The 18,618-nt window shown below is 38.8% G+C and overlaps 1 protein-coding gene across 1 annotated transcript in view; it reads right to left on the bottom strand.

Annotated features, from left to right (window-relative positions):
* Positions 1-18,618, bottom strand: part of igsf9a (immunoglobulin superfamily, member 9a) — an 85,194-nt gene that overhangs the window by 15,396 nt on the left and 51,180 nt on the right. Inside the window, exons 8-13 of the mRNA XM_084746255.1 lie at positions 14,831-14,976; positions 11,845-11,987; positions 8,273-8,413; positions 6,669-6,785; positions 2,599-2,749; positions 2,202-2,313 (exon numbers count right to left, since the gene is read on the bottom strand). Of these exons, the coding sequence (XP_084602381.1) occupies positions 2,202-2,313; positions 2,599-2,749; positions 6,669-6,785; positions 8,273-8,413; positions 11,845-11,987; positions 14,831-14,976 (810 nt within the window). The remainder of the gene's footprint in view (positions 1-2,201; positions 2,314-2,598; positions 2,750-6,668; positions 6,786-8,272; positions 8,414-11,844; positions 11,988-14,830; positions 14,977-18,618) is intronic.

Raw genomic sequence — 18,618 nt, 5'->3', positions numbered from 1 at the left:
GAGGAAAGAAGTGAGAACAAAAGAGCGGCGTGAAATTCTGGGAGTCTGGCTTTATGAAACATGACAGAAAAGTAGGTTTCATTAATCATTCATACTCATCATCCGCTCCGGATTTTGTGGCAGAGACAGCACTGATGTATCCCTGCAATTGCACAGAGAGCTTGCAACTCCAATTATGGTGATTTTCATGTTCTACCGGAGCTGAGGTTCTACACTTCTATTTTATACAGAGCAAATTACTTGACCTGGGGCCAAAAAAAAAAAAAAAAAAAAAAAAAAAATCTATTCACCATTTCAAAACGGGAGGAACTTTTGAAAATTATTAATGTCAGTCTGAAAATAAGGCCTTTTTGTTTTTGAAGATGATAGCTTTGACCCTACAGAAGTGGTGTGATTGATCTTTTGTGAGAAAATAGAAGAGAGCAGAATATTATTCACATTAACATGGTGTGGATAATTGTGAAGTCCTCCTCTTTTACACACTTGAAAATAATGTGATTTCAGTCTACATACTGTATGTTACTGTGGTGCATAAAGCAGATCATCTTTATAATGTAAAACACAAGGGCAGAGATTAGTTCACTTTCTAAGAGCAACACATGACATTTGCAGGAGCCTTTTCTGTTCTGTTGTAATTGATTTTACAAGTATGTTGTGAACATTTGCCCACACACCTTTCATAATTGTCAAAAAACTACATGATCATTACAATTTAATTTGCTGGAAGTTAAAGTGCTAATAAGATGAGACAGAAGGTTTCAGCTGAAATGTCAACAGGAAAAAAAAAATCACATTATATCCTGTTAAAGTTCAAAAAAAAAAAGTTGCCTATCCTTCATCATATATGGTCATAACATGTCAGGCTGTCAGAGTGAGGAGCAGCTGAGACTTCTGGAGGTTGTTTAGACTGATTGGCTGATCTATTTTTGTATTTTGATGTAATTTATATTTATTTCTGTGCTGCTCCTTGCTGTGCTGATGACCCAGTTCCCTCTCAGGGATTAAGATAGCTCATCTCATCTTCATCTCATGTAGCGCTTCCAGGTTACAACGTGATTAAGATGAGCATTAGTAGAAGTTTTCTGTATATCACTGCTTGTATTCTCTGAGCATAAAAAATACAAACATCTAAATATTACTCTTCTATTTGAAGACTAAATCATATTTTTCAAAAAACTAACTTTTACATTAATTTACTGAAAATAACCTGCTATTTAAAGCTGCTGTTGGTAAAAATTGTATCAAAATTTTGGTTGACATAAGTCCTTTTGCATATTATTAATAATATCTAATTAAGGGGTGCCCATCCATTCATAAATAATTCTTTTTTTTTTTTTTAATCTTTTGATGCCGATATCTGTTATCTGGATATCCGCTGGCTACTCTGGAAGCCTAGAAACACTGGCAGTTGTCTTTGGAGGACCCAGGACGATAGCCAATGCGGTCCAAGTTTAGTTTTAGTTTAACACATAGCTACCCAATGACAGTGACTCTGAACAAATGGGTTATCTGGGTTCTATGTGTCTTTCTTTGCTCTGAGTCAGCCAAAACTAGCTGAGGGGAACAGATATTAATTTTCAAGTGTTGTTACTTAACAAAAGTTGACAACATTGACAAGCGCCACCTTCAAGCCCAGCAAAATTCGCATGCATGTTTGGTGCTTCTTTTAGTGGGAGGAGCTTAGAAGGGCGACACAAGGCAGCAGATGGAGAGGTGTAAGGTTTTGCATTGTGTATGTTCTAACTGCATACTGCAGCTTTAATACATCTCATTCATTATAACTGAAATTCAGGGATATAGTTAGTGAAAGGAGATTCTGAGCAGAATAATTTTGGTTCATTTTTGTCCAACTGGCTGCAGTTTTACATCCTTTTATCCTGACATCACAGTCATTTCATACATCACAGGCATGGCCAAAATACAGAAGATATTCATGTGTGATTTCTAAGCCAATAAAAAAAAGTGCTGATTCACCAGAAGCAAATGTATTACGCTCTCTTTTGTCAGTAACCTCCTATTGTAGCTAGCATGGCCACTGCATTATAAAGCTATGCTCTGCAGCACCGTTTTTTATTGTAGCTGCCAAGAAGTGATAACAGATAAATGAATTCCTCATCCTTGAGATCAATAGAGTAATACCAGCGCTGTCGATGGCTGCCATGGTTACAGCCCAAGAAGAAAGTGGGAGGCTTTACACCCACCAAACTGAAAATGTCTGTGCTGATCCTCCATCAAAGCCTGCCTCCCAGGATATGTTGGCCTGCTTCACCCCAGGAGAGACGGACAGAGAAGTAGCCGCATGGGGACTGGTTCCTGTAATGGAAGGAACGGAGAGGAGTTGATGGATATCGGCCAGCACTTCAACTCCCTGATACCGCTAAAGTTTAGAGGCCATCTCTAGATGTACCACATTTATCCATCGGAGGCGGATTGGAGGCACAGGCATCCGGCCTGTGCTGGGTGTAATAAGAGTTTTACACAGGTATGAAGAGAACAATTTGAAAAAAAAATAAATAAATAAATTTTAATGTGGACGGCTCACGTAACAGCAGAACTGCTGCGGTGCTTCCAGATAGGAGTCCTTCTGTTTGCACTCACCCAGGACAAAGACTTGTGTGCGGGCTGTCACTGAGGCTACACGGTTAGCAGCGCTGCACTCCCACGCCCCCTGGTGGTCCTTTGTGAGCGGCTGCAGGAGCAGAGAACCGTTGGGTTCTATGGAATACGACGTGCGACGAGCCAAGTCAACCTACAGAGAACACAAACACCATTAACATACGGAAAAAAACTCTCTATCTGTCTAAATACACTGTTGATACACCTGGGATGGACAGAAAACTAAAAAAAATCAAATTACCAGCACAATGGATCTCTTCTCAAGCTAACGTTTTTAATTACATTCATGTCATATAGTGCATATGTCATATAGTGCAGCTAATATGCAGGCAGAAATACTAGGACTCTGATGTGTTCCTCTTTTTTTGGCACGCCACACCAGCAAATTGGATTTAAAATTCCAAAATATGAATGACGTTATAGAGTGCCTTCACACTAAATCAGAGTTAGTCTGTTACACAGCACGCACAACCACTTTGTGATACTGTCAATTGATTCCGGTCCCAGTGTCTGGATTTTGAATTTGTAGTAATTTCATTAACAAAAACCATGACGAAACATGTTCATCAATGACCTTTCTTTCCATGACTAAGACGAGACGGCCGTCATTAAACACTAACTGTGATTATACCTACATTCAATACTGTTGACTAAAAAATATGAGACTAAAATGTAATTTAAGAAATAAAACCTTTAACAAAATCTCATGTGTTACTTCATAAAATTAAAAAAAGTTTAAGAGTAAGTTTTGAAGAGGTGTGCATAAGATTGTCATTTCACCGCCATAACCATGTCATGACACCTGTTGTGAACATGGAGGTGTTTTTATGACAGTTATGACTGTTGTCATTCAGTGAATTATGTCATTTTAATGCAAAGTTGACATTGTTTGAGATGTCTTTGTTATGACAACTTGACATTAACCAAGACAATATAACATGTCAATGTCATGACAACCTGACATCAAGTTTAAAGAAACTGTTTAGCGTTATGTTTTAACATGACATTATGTTTTCACTTGTGGTTGGTTTTGACACTGGCTGTCATGAGACTATTCTAAGTGTGTTTTGAACGTTTTCCTTGACCTCAAGTAAAGTGGTATATTTTGGACTTGTCATAAAGATGTCATTAAATGTTTACAAGGCCAGTTTGATTTTTCCAAGTTGATTTTGCTTACAGAGTTAGCTGATGGACAGACATCTTGCTAGTTAGCAAGTTTACCTGTTGCTATAATAGGCTAACTGCTGTGTGAGTTAGCTGTGGAGCTAGCTCTCGCTCTCAGAGGACACATATACACACAAGGTTGTGGTCCATGTTTTCTCCAGCACTTTTCTCAATTGAAGGGAGTCCACTTTGCTTGTTTTTTTTTTTCATTTCATAAAGTATCCTGTTAACTTCCTCCAAGTATTAGAACTGGCCATCACGTTTCCCTCCAGGGATCGAGTGATACATCCGTGTTCATTCCAGCCTCCCATTCCTCCTTCATTCGTGAGGCGTTATTTGGGGTCATCGAGAGGGGAATTAAGTATACACTATACAGATTACTTTTCTAACCTCATACACAACTTGCAATTCTGCCTTTTATATCAGAGTAGGCTTTTTCATATTTTCCCATTACTTATGTGCTGTAAGAAAATATCTCTCTTGTAAATCAGTCCTAGGGAACATGAACTCCTGTCTTATTTGTAGTCAGTCCATATTCAGACTGCTTTTAAATAACCTATACTATCCGCTGATGAGATTTGCTTTGGTAAACTGAAGTTTGTACAGCTCTCCAGTTTTTCAGGATTATTCTAGTTCACCATTCGAGTATTTTCTGGGGAAGGGTAACACCTTAAATGACCGCTGTGTGGACCTGCATCCTCTGTAGATATAAAAAGGTATCAGGCAGAGAACCTTTTCCATATCAAGCCATTGCATATATGAAAAATCCTTAATTTATGATACTAGGAGTCTCAGCTGGGCAATCATTCCAATTAATTAATTTAAATTTTTATTTTTTAAATTTATTCTTCATCGTTTTTCTTGCCATAGAAATTTTAAAGGCCATCAAAAGGGTTGCACTTCTGACCACAAAACATGTTGTTGAACACTTGATGGCAGCACTAACTGAATTTTCAGCGTTGGTACAGTTAGTCCTTAAAAGTAAAATATGTAACATTTCCACATTAACATCTCTTAAAAACAAGAGAAATCCTAGATTTAGTCAAAGTAACGATGCATTTCCAGCTCGCTGATAGTTTCTATAACTTATGGGAAATGACGGGATATGTTAGAGAGTGAAGAAGTTGACAAAAATTATGTGACTGAAATTTAAATATCACCTCATCTGTGAACATGATTTCTGCATGAGTCATGTCAGACAGACTTTCACTGGTTTGTCTGACAATTAAGAAAACCACTCCCATGATCCCACGCTGCTTCATGACATCATCAAATCGTGTCTTTTCTTACTGTTTTAACGTGAGAGACCCCCTGGTGGCAGAACAAACATATTCTGTGTTTAAAGTCAAAGTGAAACGGCAGCTGGGGCACCTTTTACTTACATAACGTGCTGTATTGCGGAGTAAAATGGGATATATGGGGAGAGGATTTAATTACAACAGCAATGTGATCTAATTTTTCAGATTTAATTGGATCACTAAGAAGTGGGCTGGCTTAGCAAATACAGCACGACATATTGTAGAGCTGCAGAGGTCTGTTGATGTCTATCCACACCTCCCTTAACTGCATCATTAGATCAAGAGCAGGTGGATGAGGGAGAAATGAGTAATAATCTAAACAAAGTTTTTGCCAAATGACACAAACACCTCCGACATATATATATATATATATATATATATATATATATATATATATATATATATATATATATATATATATATATATATATATATGTATATTTATATATATATATATATATATATATATATATATGTATATTTATATATATATATATAAATATATATATATACATATATATATACCTCTGCTAGCTATTACATACCATGACTTGATAGGTTTACTTGTCACCTCAAACCACTTTTAATTGGATGAGAGCAGGATGAGTGATTAAAAACACTTCAGCATTTTACATTAAAAGAAAAAAGAGGGATTTTCAATAAAAATACTCCAGTGAAGTGATTTTCGGAGTGCCAGACAAACCTATCTTAAATGACATTATTGCCCTTACCACTCTTCAGGTGCAACACGTCTCACCTGGAAGTCTCCTACTTCACCAGCTCATTCTGCTGGACTAAAAGATGTCGTCTCTTTCTTGAGCCTTGACAAAATTAAATATGTACTTGGAGGATCTAATGATCATTTCACTGAGAAGTGGTAACCTTTCATTTCATAATTTAACAGCTTGTCTTTGTTGCCTCCTGAATGAGAATCACCTTCATCCAGTCCTCTGTCTGTTCCTTGTCTGTCTCACTGATACCACACTATAGTTTTACAGTAAAACTGAAATTATCGTACAACAGATTTTTACTTAATTGAACACTAAGGCTGCCTGTGTGGGTGGTTACAGTTTTGGATTTTGTTTTTTTGTTTGTTTTTCTTTTCCCACTGTGATTTATTAAATATGAAAAAATGGAAACACTGGACCTTCAATAAAAAGTGTTATTTAACAAAAAAAAAAGAGAAGTAAATCAATAAAGGAACACTTTCCTCAAAGAAAAAAAAACACATATTTAATTCATTGTGTATTTAAGGATGTTTGATGGTGTGAACATCAATAATGGATGAATTCACTAGAAATTAAAAGCCATTACAGACACATTTTCTGAAAGGTCTTGAATAGCGCAACAGAACAAGACAACAAGACAAAACATCAGAGTATGTCCAGAGTGCACCATATCTTTTAGTACATGCACATTTTTGTAATCATTTTTCTTTGTACTTACTGCATATAAAAAGACAGCTTTTGTAAACATGAGTTTGGTTAATAGAAAACATAAAACAAAAAAGGATGTCCTTGTAAACCCTTGGAGTGCCATGAATAAAACAGCACTGTTTACTTATTTAATGAGCAGTACTGAGTTGTTTACCTTGCTCCAGGTCACTTTAATTGTCGGGTCGTCGTTTCCTTGACATGGGATGAGCAGGGTCCTACCGGCCTCCTCTCTGTACTGCTTCTCTGGAGTGACGCTGAATGATGGGGGGTCCTGCGAATTGCCAAAGCAATGTAGCTGAATCAAGGAGACTGCGGCAATGCCAACAATGGATTTTAAGACTGGATTACTGCCGCTTTGGACAAGATTATCTTAATAACAAAAGGATTAGACACCACAATTAACTCCCCAATAGTGGAGCCATTGTGGGGAGTGAGAGTTGACTTCCGTTAATGCCAGAGGGCTCACGCGTCGGAGTGAAAAGGTCAATAAAATGTCGTTTCTGTTAAGTTTTTAATTCGCCGTGACAGATGCAGTCTCGGCTAATTAATATACATGCAGAGTGGTGTAGATGGACAGTTTAGTACAACTAGAGGGACAGATTCAGTGAGCTTCCTGGGCAGGGTTGACCAACAATTTGAGCTTTATGGTGCAAGAAATGTACTCTGTCTTACGTTATGGGGTGTGGGGTTATATTAGATACTTATTGATGGACAGTCTTAGTTACAAGAGATGGCGGTCAGCAAGCCCTGAGTTTGGGGCAGACAGAGGGGCACCAGCATATAAGCCAAGCTGTAGACGGGATCAGCAACAAATAAAAATATTAAATATTTTTACTCCTTTACCTTTCCATCAGACAGCCTTTTCTGACAGGAAACTGCAGTTTGATGAGCCAGCCATCGCTGTGTCTGAACCAACCAGACTCCATAGGCGAAATCAGTCATTTTACGTTAGCAGAGTACAGGAGCTGCTGGTCTATCACTGCCTCAATCTGTCAGCTTGTTTTTGTTATTGTGTTTAGGTGTGTCTTTTTTTACAGCTAAGTACTGTACTGCTGTAGAACAGGTCAGCAACAAAACATATTTCAGCCACCTAAAAAAAGGTCCACCCACCAAAAATCTATATTAATCTGAGTAAACCCTATATTTAGAGTATGTTGCTGTTAGCCCTTGCCGATGAGTAACCGTTATTATATAAGCCAAATATTGCCCTCTCTTGGTCAACCAGACTCTTTTGGCAAAAACAGTCCTTTTACCTCAGAGCATGAGAGTTGCTGGTCTACCGCTGCCCAGTTTGCTAGTTTGTGTTCAAACTAACCTCGTGAAACTCCAAAGTAACACTATAACACAAACAAACTAAAAGATCAAGGCACTGGTAGACCAACAACTCCTGTGTTCTGTGAGGTAAAGTTACTGATTTCACCTATGGAGTTTGGCTCTGACAGCAAGGTAAAGCGGTGAAAATATTCTAAATATAGTGTAAACTTAAACTAATATTGATTTCTTTTGGAGGACCTTTTTTAACTGGTTAAAATGCCTTTTGTTGCTTTTGTTGCTGACCTCGTTCTTTGCCTCAATACATTGCTTAGCTGTTACTCTCAACTGGGGACATACAAAGCAGCACCTGATGTAGATAATACACTGAGTATATATAAGTACCTCCTACAACCCTGCATCAAATAATCTGAACTATCCCTTTGAATGCATTCATGTTACATACAGTATCTCTCAGGTGAAAGTAGTCCTTGACTGCTCGCTTACCTGTAGAATTACTTTTGTTGGCTTGGATGAACCCATGCTGCCGTAGCTGTTGTAAGGAGTACACATGTACACGCCTGCCGCATCGTCATTGACTGTGGCCATGAACAAAGAGCCTTCTGGTTTCAAGGTCCATCCTGGATACTGGAAGAAATGCATAATCCTCACACATCTCTGATAGCAAAAAAGAAAATGAACTAGTATGTCCAGTCCTGAAATAAACATAGCATCAATGGAAAATGTATATGTAGATATATATATATATGTATATGTGTATTAAGTTAGAAGTGCGCAAAGAGCTTAAAGAGCAGGAAATCTGCAACCACTCCAAAGCCACATATGAGCTCCACAGCTGTTTGAAGGATTTACGGAAATCGTTTTTTTGATATCTGCCTGCCACAGTCCTGCAGTGGTTAAGTACTTAAATCCCTGCTGGGCTGATTATTTCCAAACTTCTTTAAAATTGTGTATTATTTATTAATGTTGGCACAGCTTTTGCGAGATGATATCGAAACAACATGTAAATGGCAGTGTTATCCTCTGTTTCTCAGATTTAAATAACCCTGTTTGGATGTTCTCTTGATCATTTCTTAGAGTGAATCCAAACACAGAAAACAGAAATGAGATTTTCGAGGCATTTGCATTAAAAGCAGATACATTTTCAAGTCATTTTTTTCCATTAAGTCATAGCGGAAGGCTCTTGTTGCGCTTTGTCTGCGCAAAAGGTTCCCACTCAGTTTAATGAAGTCAAAACTGCTATTATCCTCTCCAGAATGAGGCTGTGAGAACATATTACTGTGAGTAGGAGAGCTTGTGACATCCGTGGTGGAATTGGAATAATTGGCAGAATAACAGCCTGACTCCAACGCCTGTGTCCCGCACTACAGGAATCTATCACATTTCCTGCAGCGCGTCTCATCTGCTGGCGTGTCCATCGCACAGACAAAAGTGTTGAGGGAGGTGGGGTCGGCTCAGCATGCAAAGGCGGAGGAGGAGGAAGTGGGTGGATCTTTTGCACGCAAGACAAAGAACATGGTTTTAAAAGCTGTCATGCTTGTCTCTTATTTTGAAAGAGAGAAAAAAAAACACATGCAGCCATGATTTTCTGATCTAAAATGTTGCTGTAATCTACTGGGATGTCACACCTTTGCCCCTCATTTACGGTATCAAGGCTCCTACACCCATCCGTCACATGAAGTGAAGCGAACTGGTTGAACTGGACGGAACAGTGAGGAGCTCCTTGGGGATTCCTTCGAAAGCTTTTAAGGCAGAACATGCCGTCCCTGTCCATTAAGATGTACAGTATGTGGTTGAATGACTTTTCAGTTGAATAGGGCTATGAGAGGATATTTCCATCAGTGGACACAAGGAATGTCCCATTAAAGGGACAGTTGAGATCATTTAATGTGGGGTTGCATGAGGTATTTATCAAAAGTCAGTGTGTTAGCTACAGTAGATGGAGGTCGACTTGCCTCCAGTTTGGAGAAGCAGACAGTAACTAAGTACAAATATTTTGAAGCTGTACTTAAGATTTTTCAGGTACATGTACTTTACTTTTTCTGACAACTTTTTACTTTTATTTCTTAAATTTTTTTTTTATTCCAGTGATTATTTTTTCAGAGGACAATTCTTTCACCTTCATACTTTAAGTACATTTCAAAGCCTGTACCTTTTCACTTTTACTGACATAAAGAAGTTGACTAAGTACTTATGCTTCTACCAGAATCTTTTTTACATGAGTATCTGTACTTCTGCTCTGTGTACTTTTGCATCTCTGGACAGAGGTGCCAGCACAGAAACTAATCAATGTACTGCTGGCGATGGGATCAGCAAAAAAAAAATGTATTTTAGCCACTTGAAAGAGGTCCACCTAAAAAAAATTATATCAAAGTGTATGTTATAGTTAGCTTATTTAGATTATTTTCTTCACTTAACTGTAAGACAGCCTGTTCTAACAGAAAAACACTGGTAAATAAGACAAAAGTAGCTCCAAACCAAACAAACTCCATGTGTGAAATCAGTCATTTTACTTTGCAGAACACAGGAGGTGCTGCTGAGTATACAAAGTTAGTGCGAAGATGCGGTTAGACACAAAATTCACATCACTTTTGTTGGGTGAAATGAACGATGTACGTTTGCGCAAGTTGGCAGACTGAATTTTCCAGAGGAATTAACATTGGAGTCATGCCGGATTCTGTCCTGATCCAGATGTTTAGTGGCGGGAGGAGAGCTTTCAAACTTCTGGGACTGAAAAGCGGATTCATCTTCCCTCTCGCGTCTTGACCCTTCTGCAGCAGCGAGGCACGGAAGAGCCGACCTCAACTGTTCACTGCAGTTAGTCTCTGTGCATGTCGACTGCTAAATGGAGGAGCGGCTTCATTTAACTTCATGAATGTGCAAAGAGGAGACGGGGAAAGAACTGAGAGAGACGGAAGGGAAGCAAAAGAAAGAACCAGAGTCTCTGGTGAGTGTTGAGTTCATTCAGAGGCTGAACTGAACCCAAACACACACACAGCCTGTTAGCTAGTTGTTCATTAGCTTATGTCTGGCTGTTTGGGGCAAATAAACACACAGGTGCTTCTGTCTGAACACACCATTTGTTTGTTTGTGCTATTGTGTGATTTCAGTGAACATACTTATCAACCCTCCCATATTTTCCCAGAAGTCTTTCATCACCCTCTTCCTATTTTCTCCTGGGATGACAATCTCCTGTATTTCTTACGATTTCCAACAAATTTTCACACATTTTCTTTTCCTTTTCACTATCACAACCGGCTTCTGTATAACACATAAAAGCCGATTATATGATTCTAAAACTCACACGGCTACACCAAACCAGGCTTTATAAGAAGAAAAGAAGAAAGTTTTAACGGAAAGGGGCATGCATTCTGTAAAATCCGCCATGTCAATTTTCTTTTAGGGGCAAGGACAAAATCATTATTGATTATTATGCCAGAGATTTCTGCACGTTCACACTAGAGGGATAATGGTGATTTCCTGTCAGAAAAGGCTGTCTGACGCCAAGGTAAACAGGGAAAATAGTCTAAATATAGCATATATTAAAACTGATAAGGATTTTTATTCATGTGGACCTTTTTTAAATGGTTAAAATATCTTTTTTGCTGACCCTGTGTGCACCTCTCTTCTCCAAAGTTGGCACGTACCGGCTGGCATCTACACTGACAACCCTACATCAAAGAATCTGAACTATGCCTTTAAAGCATCTGAATACCATTAATGTCTACCTCAGTGCTCACACTGTAATAGCAAGAAAATTCTGCTGTTCTGTAGGCAAGCTGAGTGGGCTGATTGTTAGAAAAGTGTTGCATGATGGGCTCGTGACGGCTGTTGCTTCATAGATTCCTGTAGTCAGCAGAGGTGTCTGACATTTCTCTGCAAAAAGAAAATGATTCAGCTGCCAGTTCACTGCCATGTTCGCAGTATCAGGAATCAATAACTCGAGTAGCGTTGACCAGACAAAGCAAGGGGCAGAAATTTTGAGCCTGGGCACACAGTAAAGGTCGGGCAGTATTATGGTGACTGCGCCTTCATGTGGAAAATATTGTTTTTCTCACCAAGGACAGGTCAAGTGGCTCTCCATCTTTTGTCCAATCCACACGGAGCAGTGGAGGCTGAGCTGCCGCCGGGCAAGCAACCACGCCATCCATACCTGTGGGAAGGTACGTCTGCTGGGGCATTTCAAGAGCCTTGGCGGGGTCTGAACAGAGGAGAAAAGAACCAAGTTGTTGACTTTGTAATAAATCCTGCACTTTAAATACATCTTACTGTTTCAATAACGTGGGAAAACACTTGTAGTGGTGCAGAGAAACGGCGCCATGATCCGTTTTGAGAACAGGATTGTTTTGTTGTAATCAATTTTCTATGAGCCCATGCTTTACTACAAGTGCTGTTCCTTGTATTTACAGCTGACTGGATGTGTTGCACAGGTTTTACAACTCGACAAACAACAGTAAAATGTGCAGAGGAAAAGTAATTTCTAACTGTTTGTGATCTGATCCAGGACCATGTACGAGTAAACAGCTTACAAAATGTGCTTTTCTTTAAAAGGAGTGGGCCCACCACAAAGATCTGCTGCTGTCACTTCTAAATGGATTAAAATGTCCTTTAATCCACTGATTACCATCAAACGCAGACTAAATCTTATGTTGAACAGATAAACAGGCTTATAAAAGAAAGAAAGAAAGAAAGAAAGAAAGAAAAAGAAAGAAAGATATTGCATTTTCTAGGGAAGCTTTGGTTCAGTTTTACACCTCAGATGTAGAGAGTGTTTGTGTTAACTTTCTCTATTACAGTGTGTCGCCGTGACTACAGCTGAAACCAATGCATTAAAGAAAACAGAAAAGGACTGCATCTTAATTTTCTGGCCACTCCTTTTCATCTCTTTCTTTAATTTATAAAGTTTAAAAAGCTGTTAAGCTATGGCACTTGAAAGTATCTCTGCTTATGGTCCTCTCTGCATTTATTATGTGGTATTTTTGTTGTAACGGCAATAAAGTTAATACAAGTTGAAGAGCATCTTGTTTTCGCTGACCTCCGGGGGTTTTCACCTTCCACTTTCCTGCTGCGATGTAGAAGTGTACTTGAAGGCATAGCTTGGGATTTTTTTTGAAGTAGGGTTGTACGAGGTACTTATTAAAAGTTAGTGTAAAACCAACAGAAGAAGGCGGTCGCCACACCGCGAGTTTGGAGAACCAGTATAGGAAGCAAAGCAGTGGACAGGGTCAGCAGCAAAACCTATTTTAGCTACCTAAAAAAAAGGCCCAGCTAATAGAAATCAATATCAGTTTCGCTATATTACGCTATATTTAGAAGGTTTTCACTGCTTTACCTTGCTGTCAGACAGCCTTTTCTGATGAAAAACTACTGTTATATAAGAAAAAATATCACTCTCTCCGAATCCACCAGACTCCTTGGCAAAAAAACTTTAAGTGTACACTTTATTCAGAACGTTTTTACTGCTGAACCCCTGGTTAGTGCAGGTTCACTGAAATCACACAATAAAACAAACAGATTGTGTTCAAAAATGAATGTCTTTGGCAATTAAGCCTGGTGGCTTTGGAGAAAATGACATATTGCTTATTTAACAGTGGTTTCCTGTTTGAAAAGGCTGTCTGATGATATAAGCTACACCTAAACTGATATCGATTGTGTTAGGTGGCTAAAATACCTTTTGTTGTGGATCCTGTCCACTGTGGATAAATAGCTCCCTTTAAAGGTGTGTGAGGACATAGTGACACCTGACCGACCGCACCCAGAGATGAAGCAGATACGTGTGTGTGCGTGTCCCTCCCCAGTCTCTCCTCCTTGTCCTCTCTTTTCACTCATCCTTCTGTGAGCTGAACCACCGGCCATCCTGGGACCTCTCTCTCTCCCTCTCTCCAGATGTTTTAGATCTTCGTCCTCCAGGAGATTCAGCCTTGCCTCTCTCTAACTCCCTCCCTTGTGTGTGTGTTGTCCTCATCTCTCTCTCCCCCTGTGTTTCTCCCGTCTGTGTGAATGGTGTGTGTTTGTGCAGTCTGTCCTCTTTCCAGGTCTCAGTGGTGGAGAGGAGCTTGTGTTGCTCAGGTCTCTTTGGTGGCACCTGGAGGTCACTCTCAGATCCATATTCTTCATACTGAATATGTTTACAATTCATCTATAATTTCCTCATTTGGTTTGTCCAGACTGTCATTTTATTTTGTTGGTCTATTCCGTATGCACAGCATCTATTTCATGTCTCTCTGTCCTGGGAGAGGGATCCGTCCTCTGCTTTTCCTCCATTAAAGGATTTATTGGGGGAAAAAATTTCTGAATTGAGGGTTGAAGGATAGACCTTTTTTTTCTCAGGGGACCCCTTTTCTATCACTGGGTAAACTGATGACCCCTGAGTAAGTGCCATACTTTATTCATATTTCTTATATTCAGTGCATAACAATAACAGCACAGAACAACCACTGAACAAGTGATGTGGCTGAGTTTTGAGTTTTTATCTTTATCTATCTAAACCAGAAACCTTAAAAATAGCAATTTTCTTACAGTTTTCTTCACAAAATTGAATAAAAATTCTGTAATACAGGCCTACTTTTCTCACACATTTCTCAAAATCAACACAGCCTTGCAAACCCTCATGAGGCTTTAGTGAACTCTAATCGAGGTGGGGACGTAGATCAGTGATGTAGATTGTAACGCCTTTCAGTCAAAGGTGTTATTTGTGATATTAGACTATATAAATAAATTCAAAAACTGCTTTTAATTCCATCTATCCTACATTTGAAAATATATGTAACATTCAAGAGTTAACCATAGTTAACAATAACAAATGACGATTTGTATATGTGTATATAACTACTGATTTATTGGTGTTTTAATATGCTATTACATAATACTGTACTTTACAATGTTGTTTTGGTGCTAATAAGTCAAAACATTTTAAAAATCCCTTTGGTTGTTGAGTTTATTGTTGAAATGTATTGTGTTGAAAATTTGAAGGAATAGTAAGAAGAATAGAAATATTGATCTCTCATGAGGACTCACGACTACAGAGTAAACACAGTAACTTACGCATCACTGTGAGGTTGGCAGAGGCTGTGGGCGGTGTCAGCAGGCCATTGGTCGGCATGCAGGTGTAATTCCCAGAATCCTCTGGGAGCAGACTGGAGACGAGCAGCGTTCCATCTACCATAATCTTCACTCGCGACTTCAGAGACCTTGAGAAAAAAACACACACACACACACACAAAGTGTTCAATATGAAGAGAACAAACCCGCCACTTCAGAATAACAGAATAACAGCGAGGGGTAATTCAGCTCTTCCAGTTAAACACGCTCTCAGAGCATCAACAGTGTAGGAGGGATTTTTTTTTTTTTATTCCCTGTGAGTTATTCACCGCTGTGTGCAGATGGAGGTTGAGGAAATTTCATTTCATAGAGTGGGAAGAGGAGTGCCCACTCATTTTATACATCCTTACATTTACAGATGAACCAGAGAGAGAAGTGGAGGACTGTACCAGGCTGCACCTTACACACAGGTGACACGTGTCCACTGACGATACACACTCGTGGGACGACTCAATCACACATTTAGGCTAATTACAATAAAGGCCATATGACTCATGTACTATAACCGACCTGGATATTCTCACTACTTTGTTTTTCTCTCTTCACAGTGATATCAATTACTGAATGCTGCTTTTATTTAAGCTCCACTTACTAATATTTTTTATATTAAAAATGAATCAAATGACTAATGTGAAAGGGGTCGCTAACGGTGAAAACCGACAAAGAATTATGCAGCTCTACAGAGCTTTTTAGGCTCTTTATGGACACTACTTTGGTTTAATACCACATTTACTGTTTTGTTCAATCTCTGCGGTGTTTCCAGGCAGGAGGCAGTTTTTTTCAGCAAAAAAAAGCCCCCAATGCTCCCATAAAGCAGCTAAAGAGTCGAGCAGTTTTCTCAGGACAGCCAGGAGGGGATCATGTAATCACCTCCATGTGTGCATGATGACTGGATCTGCATCTTGTCCAGAGCTAATCTGGAATACTACTGGAACGATTATCCAGTTTATTTTGTGCACATTTATAACTGTATGCTGAAGGACCTCTGTGATTCTTGAAAAACCTTGAAAACAACTTATTTAAAATCACTTTTATACTTTTAATTCTGGCAAAATTACACACAAATATCTAATAGGATAAAATGATGAGGAGGTGACATTTTATATCCGAAGGTCAAAGGTCAACTTCATTGTGACATCATAATGTTCATCAGTCCTCTGTCCTCCTCTGTAGTAAAACAGTCTCTAAATGAAGACAGCATGTTTCTCACTTATAATTATTCACTGGAATCACACATGTGTAGTGATAACTTCCATTTTGCCAAAAAATACCCCAATAACACTCACTAACTGATAATTACATTTTATTAAATTCCTTCAAAGTTACAGGTCAATATAGTTGCAAGATTTGCAAATCTTAGCCGGTTGTTTCTGGCAGTTGAGGTGTCATTGCAGTAGGTGCTTCACCATTGGTTCCCTGGAAGAAATCTGCATTTTACTGAGTCTTTTTTTCCTAGTTTCTTATTATAGATTAACTTTTTTTTCATTTTGTATATATTAGCTAATTAATCATTTATTTTATAAAATAACTAAGTAACTCTACACAAAAAAACAGTACTAGGCACATAAAATAGGTTAATATATATATATATTTTTTTAATGGCTTGTACGTAGTGTTGGAACAGAAAAAGTCTGTTTGGTTTATGACTGAACATAACTGAGGTCACTGTGATGTCGGTCAGTCAGTAGGCCACTACAGTTCAGACTGATATATTTCAACTATTACATTTATTACAATGTAATAGGGAGACTTTGCTGATTTTTCACCACCACCATCAGGTCAAAATTTCTTGGCTTGCAGTGTGATCAAACAGCATGGCTGTAGACTTAGCGTGGTTTAACCTTTCCTGTCCTCACTTTTTTTTCCTGCACATTCTCATTCCCAAGTTGTCAAATACCTAGGTTTTGTCACACACCTCGGTGATTCAGAGAGACGCACAAGGCCACACTGGCACGTGCAACTCCACGTTTCACCTTCGCCTTTTTTTCCGCACGTTGCACACGGTTCACGGCAAAACAAAGACAAAATAATCTGCTAATAGTCACATTGACATCATAGCAGCAAAACAATTCCTTTCACTACAGTTTCAGTGAAAAAAATCCAGAGCATGGTTGTATTTTTCTGGTGTGCTCTCTCTTTTTCTTTTTCTCTGTCTCTTTTCTCTTTCTCTCCATCTCTGAATGAGGGGGGGAAAAAAATCACACTGGTTTCTGGTCACAATATTTTTCTTCTCTTCAAAACTCTTCTGCAAACTCAGTGTTTGAAGAATGATTTTGTGACCTAATTTTATATACTTGGTGATTTTTTTTAATAATTCACATTTGGCTGAGAGATAATAACACATGCTTCTGCGGTGTGACAAACTCAGAACACACACTTATTGTGGCTTTAAAATATCTTTAACCACGTATTAGAAATGTTTTTTGGCAGCGCCTCACACAGATGGTAAAAGGTACCTCGTGCATCAGTATCACTCGCTGAGGGTTGTGACAAATATGTCAGTTTTTGACAACCCAGGATGTTAACGGTACACTTCTTCTGCTTGTATAAGCACATTTGCGTGTTTCATTTCACATTAAGAGCCCAGCACTGCAGCTATTAAAAACCTCTCCTTTGGTTTACATGCTAGATATTCACCCACTTCCAGCAGCTAGCATGGGTGCGGCTCTTAGTCTTGATACTTATTAAATTATTTAAATGGGGAAAAAACTAAACCAAAAGTTTTCTCACAGAGCACCACCCTATTTTTAACTAAGCAATTACAAAAGAGCTTATTTCCCAAAATTAGTCACAGATAATCAGAATAATCCTCGTGCGCTGTACTCAGCCGTTAACAGCATTATATATCGGCTCCAAAAAGCCTCTCTGAAACTTTTCTCCTCATCAGAATCAGGTTGAGTATTAACCTGAGTGTATCTGTAATGAATAGTGATTCGTGCGATAGAGAAATGCTCAGGAGGAGAAGTAATGCAAATTAAGCCCTCCACCTGCTCGACTGACCCGATCCCAGCCACCGTTTTTTAAGAGAGTGTTCAATTGTCTGGTGGATGATGTGCTGGCAATCATGAGCCATTCTCTGCTCACTCAGATCTTCTCCCTGCCACTGAACACTGCTATTGTGAAACCTCTCCTGCTAAAAAAGCACATTCAGTGCTTCACAGTTTCAGGCCAATTTCATTTTTTTCCTTTTAGATTAAAATGACTTTTTTTTTTCCTCTGTTTTATTTTATTTGCAGCTGTGTTTTGTATTTTATGTGTCTTTTTTTGCCAGAGACTATTACATATTGTCTTCATTAAGCGCACTTTAATTTATTTTTTTGGCTGTTTGGAGGAATAACAAGTCACAAACAAGCTGACAGACATGCCGACTATATTATTACCATACAAAGTTATTCTGCCTAATGTGTCGGGAGACAATTGCCTCACGCACCCAGCAGACATGAAAAAACATTAGCATTCATTTGGAGTCGCATGTCTGCGCACCTGATGAATGTAAGTCCAATATTCATTCTCCTTTTATTTCTTCTTCTTTTCTCCACTAACTTCGGAGAAAAATAGCCACTAGCTTCATCATCGAGGACGTAGGTGAGCTGAGGAGGGACGAGAGGGGATGCCATTCTCCTTCTTGGCAGAAGAATGAAAATGCATCCCCCTCTCCGTCCACTAGTAGCGATCATTGATCCTTTTTCTGATCCATGTTTGTCAAAGTTAGAATCTATGAGCCCGACCAT

Source organism: Lutjanus erythropterus, chromosome 20 (assembly GCF_056507025.1).
Source record: "Lutjanus erythropterus isolate fLutEry1 chromosome 20, fLutEry1.hap2, whole genome shotgun sequence".
NCBI classification, from domain to species: Eukaryota; Metazoa; Chordata; class Actinopteri; order Lutjaniformes; family Lutjanidae; genus Lutjanus; species Lutjanus erythropterus.
Note: the sequence above shows the minus strand (reverse complement) of the source record. Positions and strands in the feature narration are given on the sequence as shown.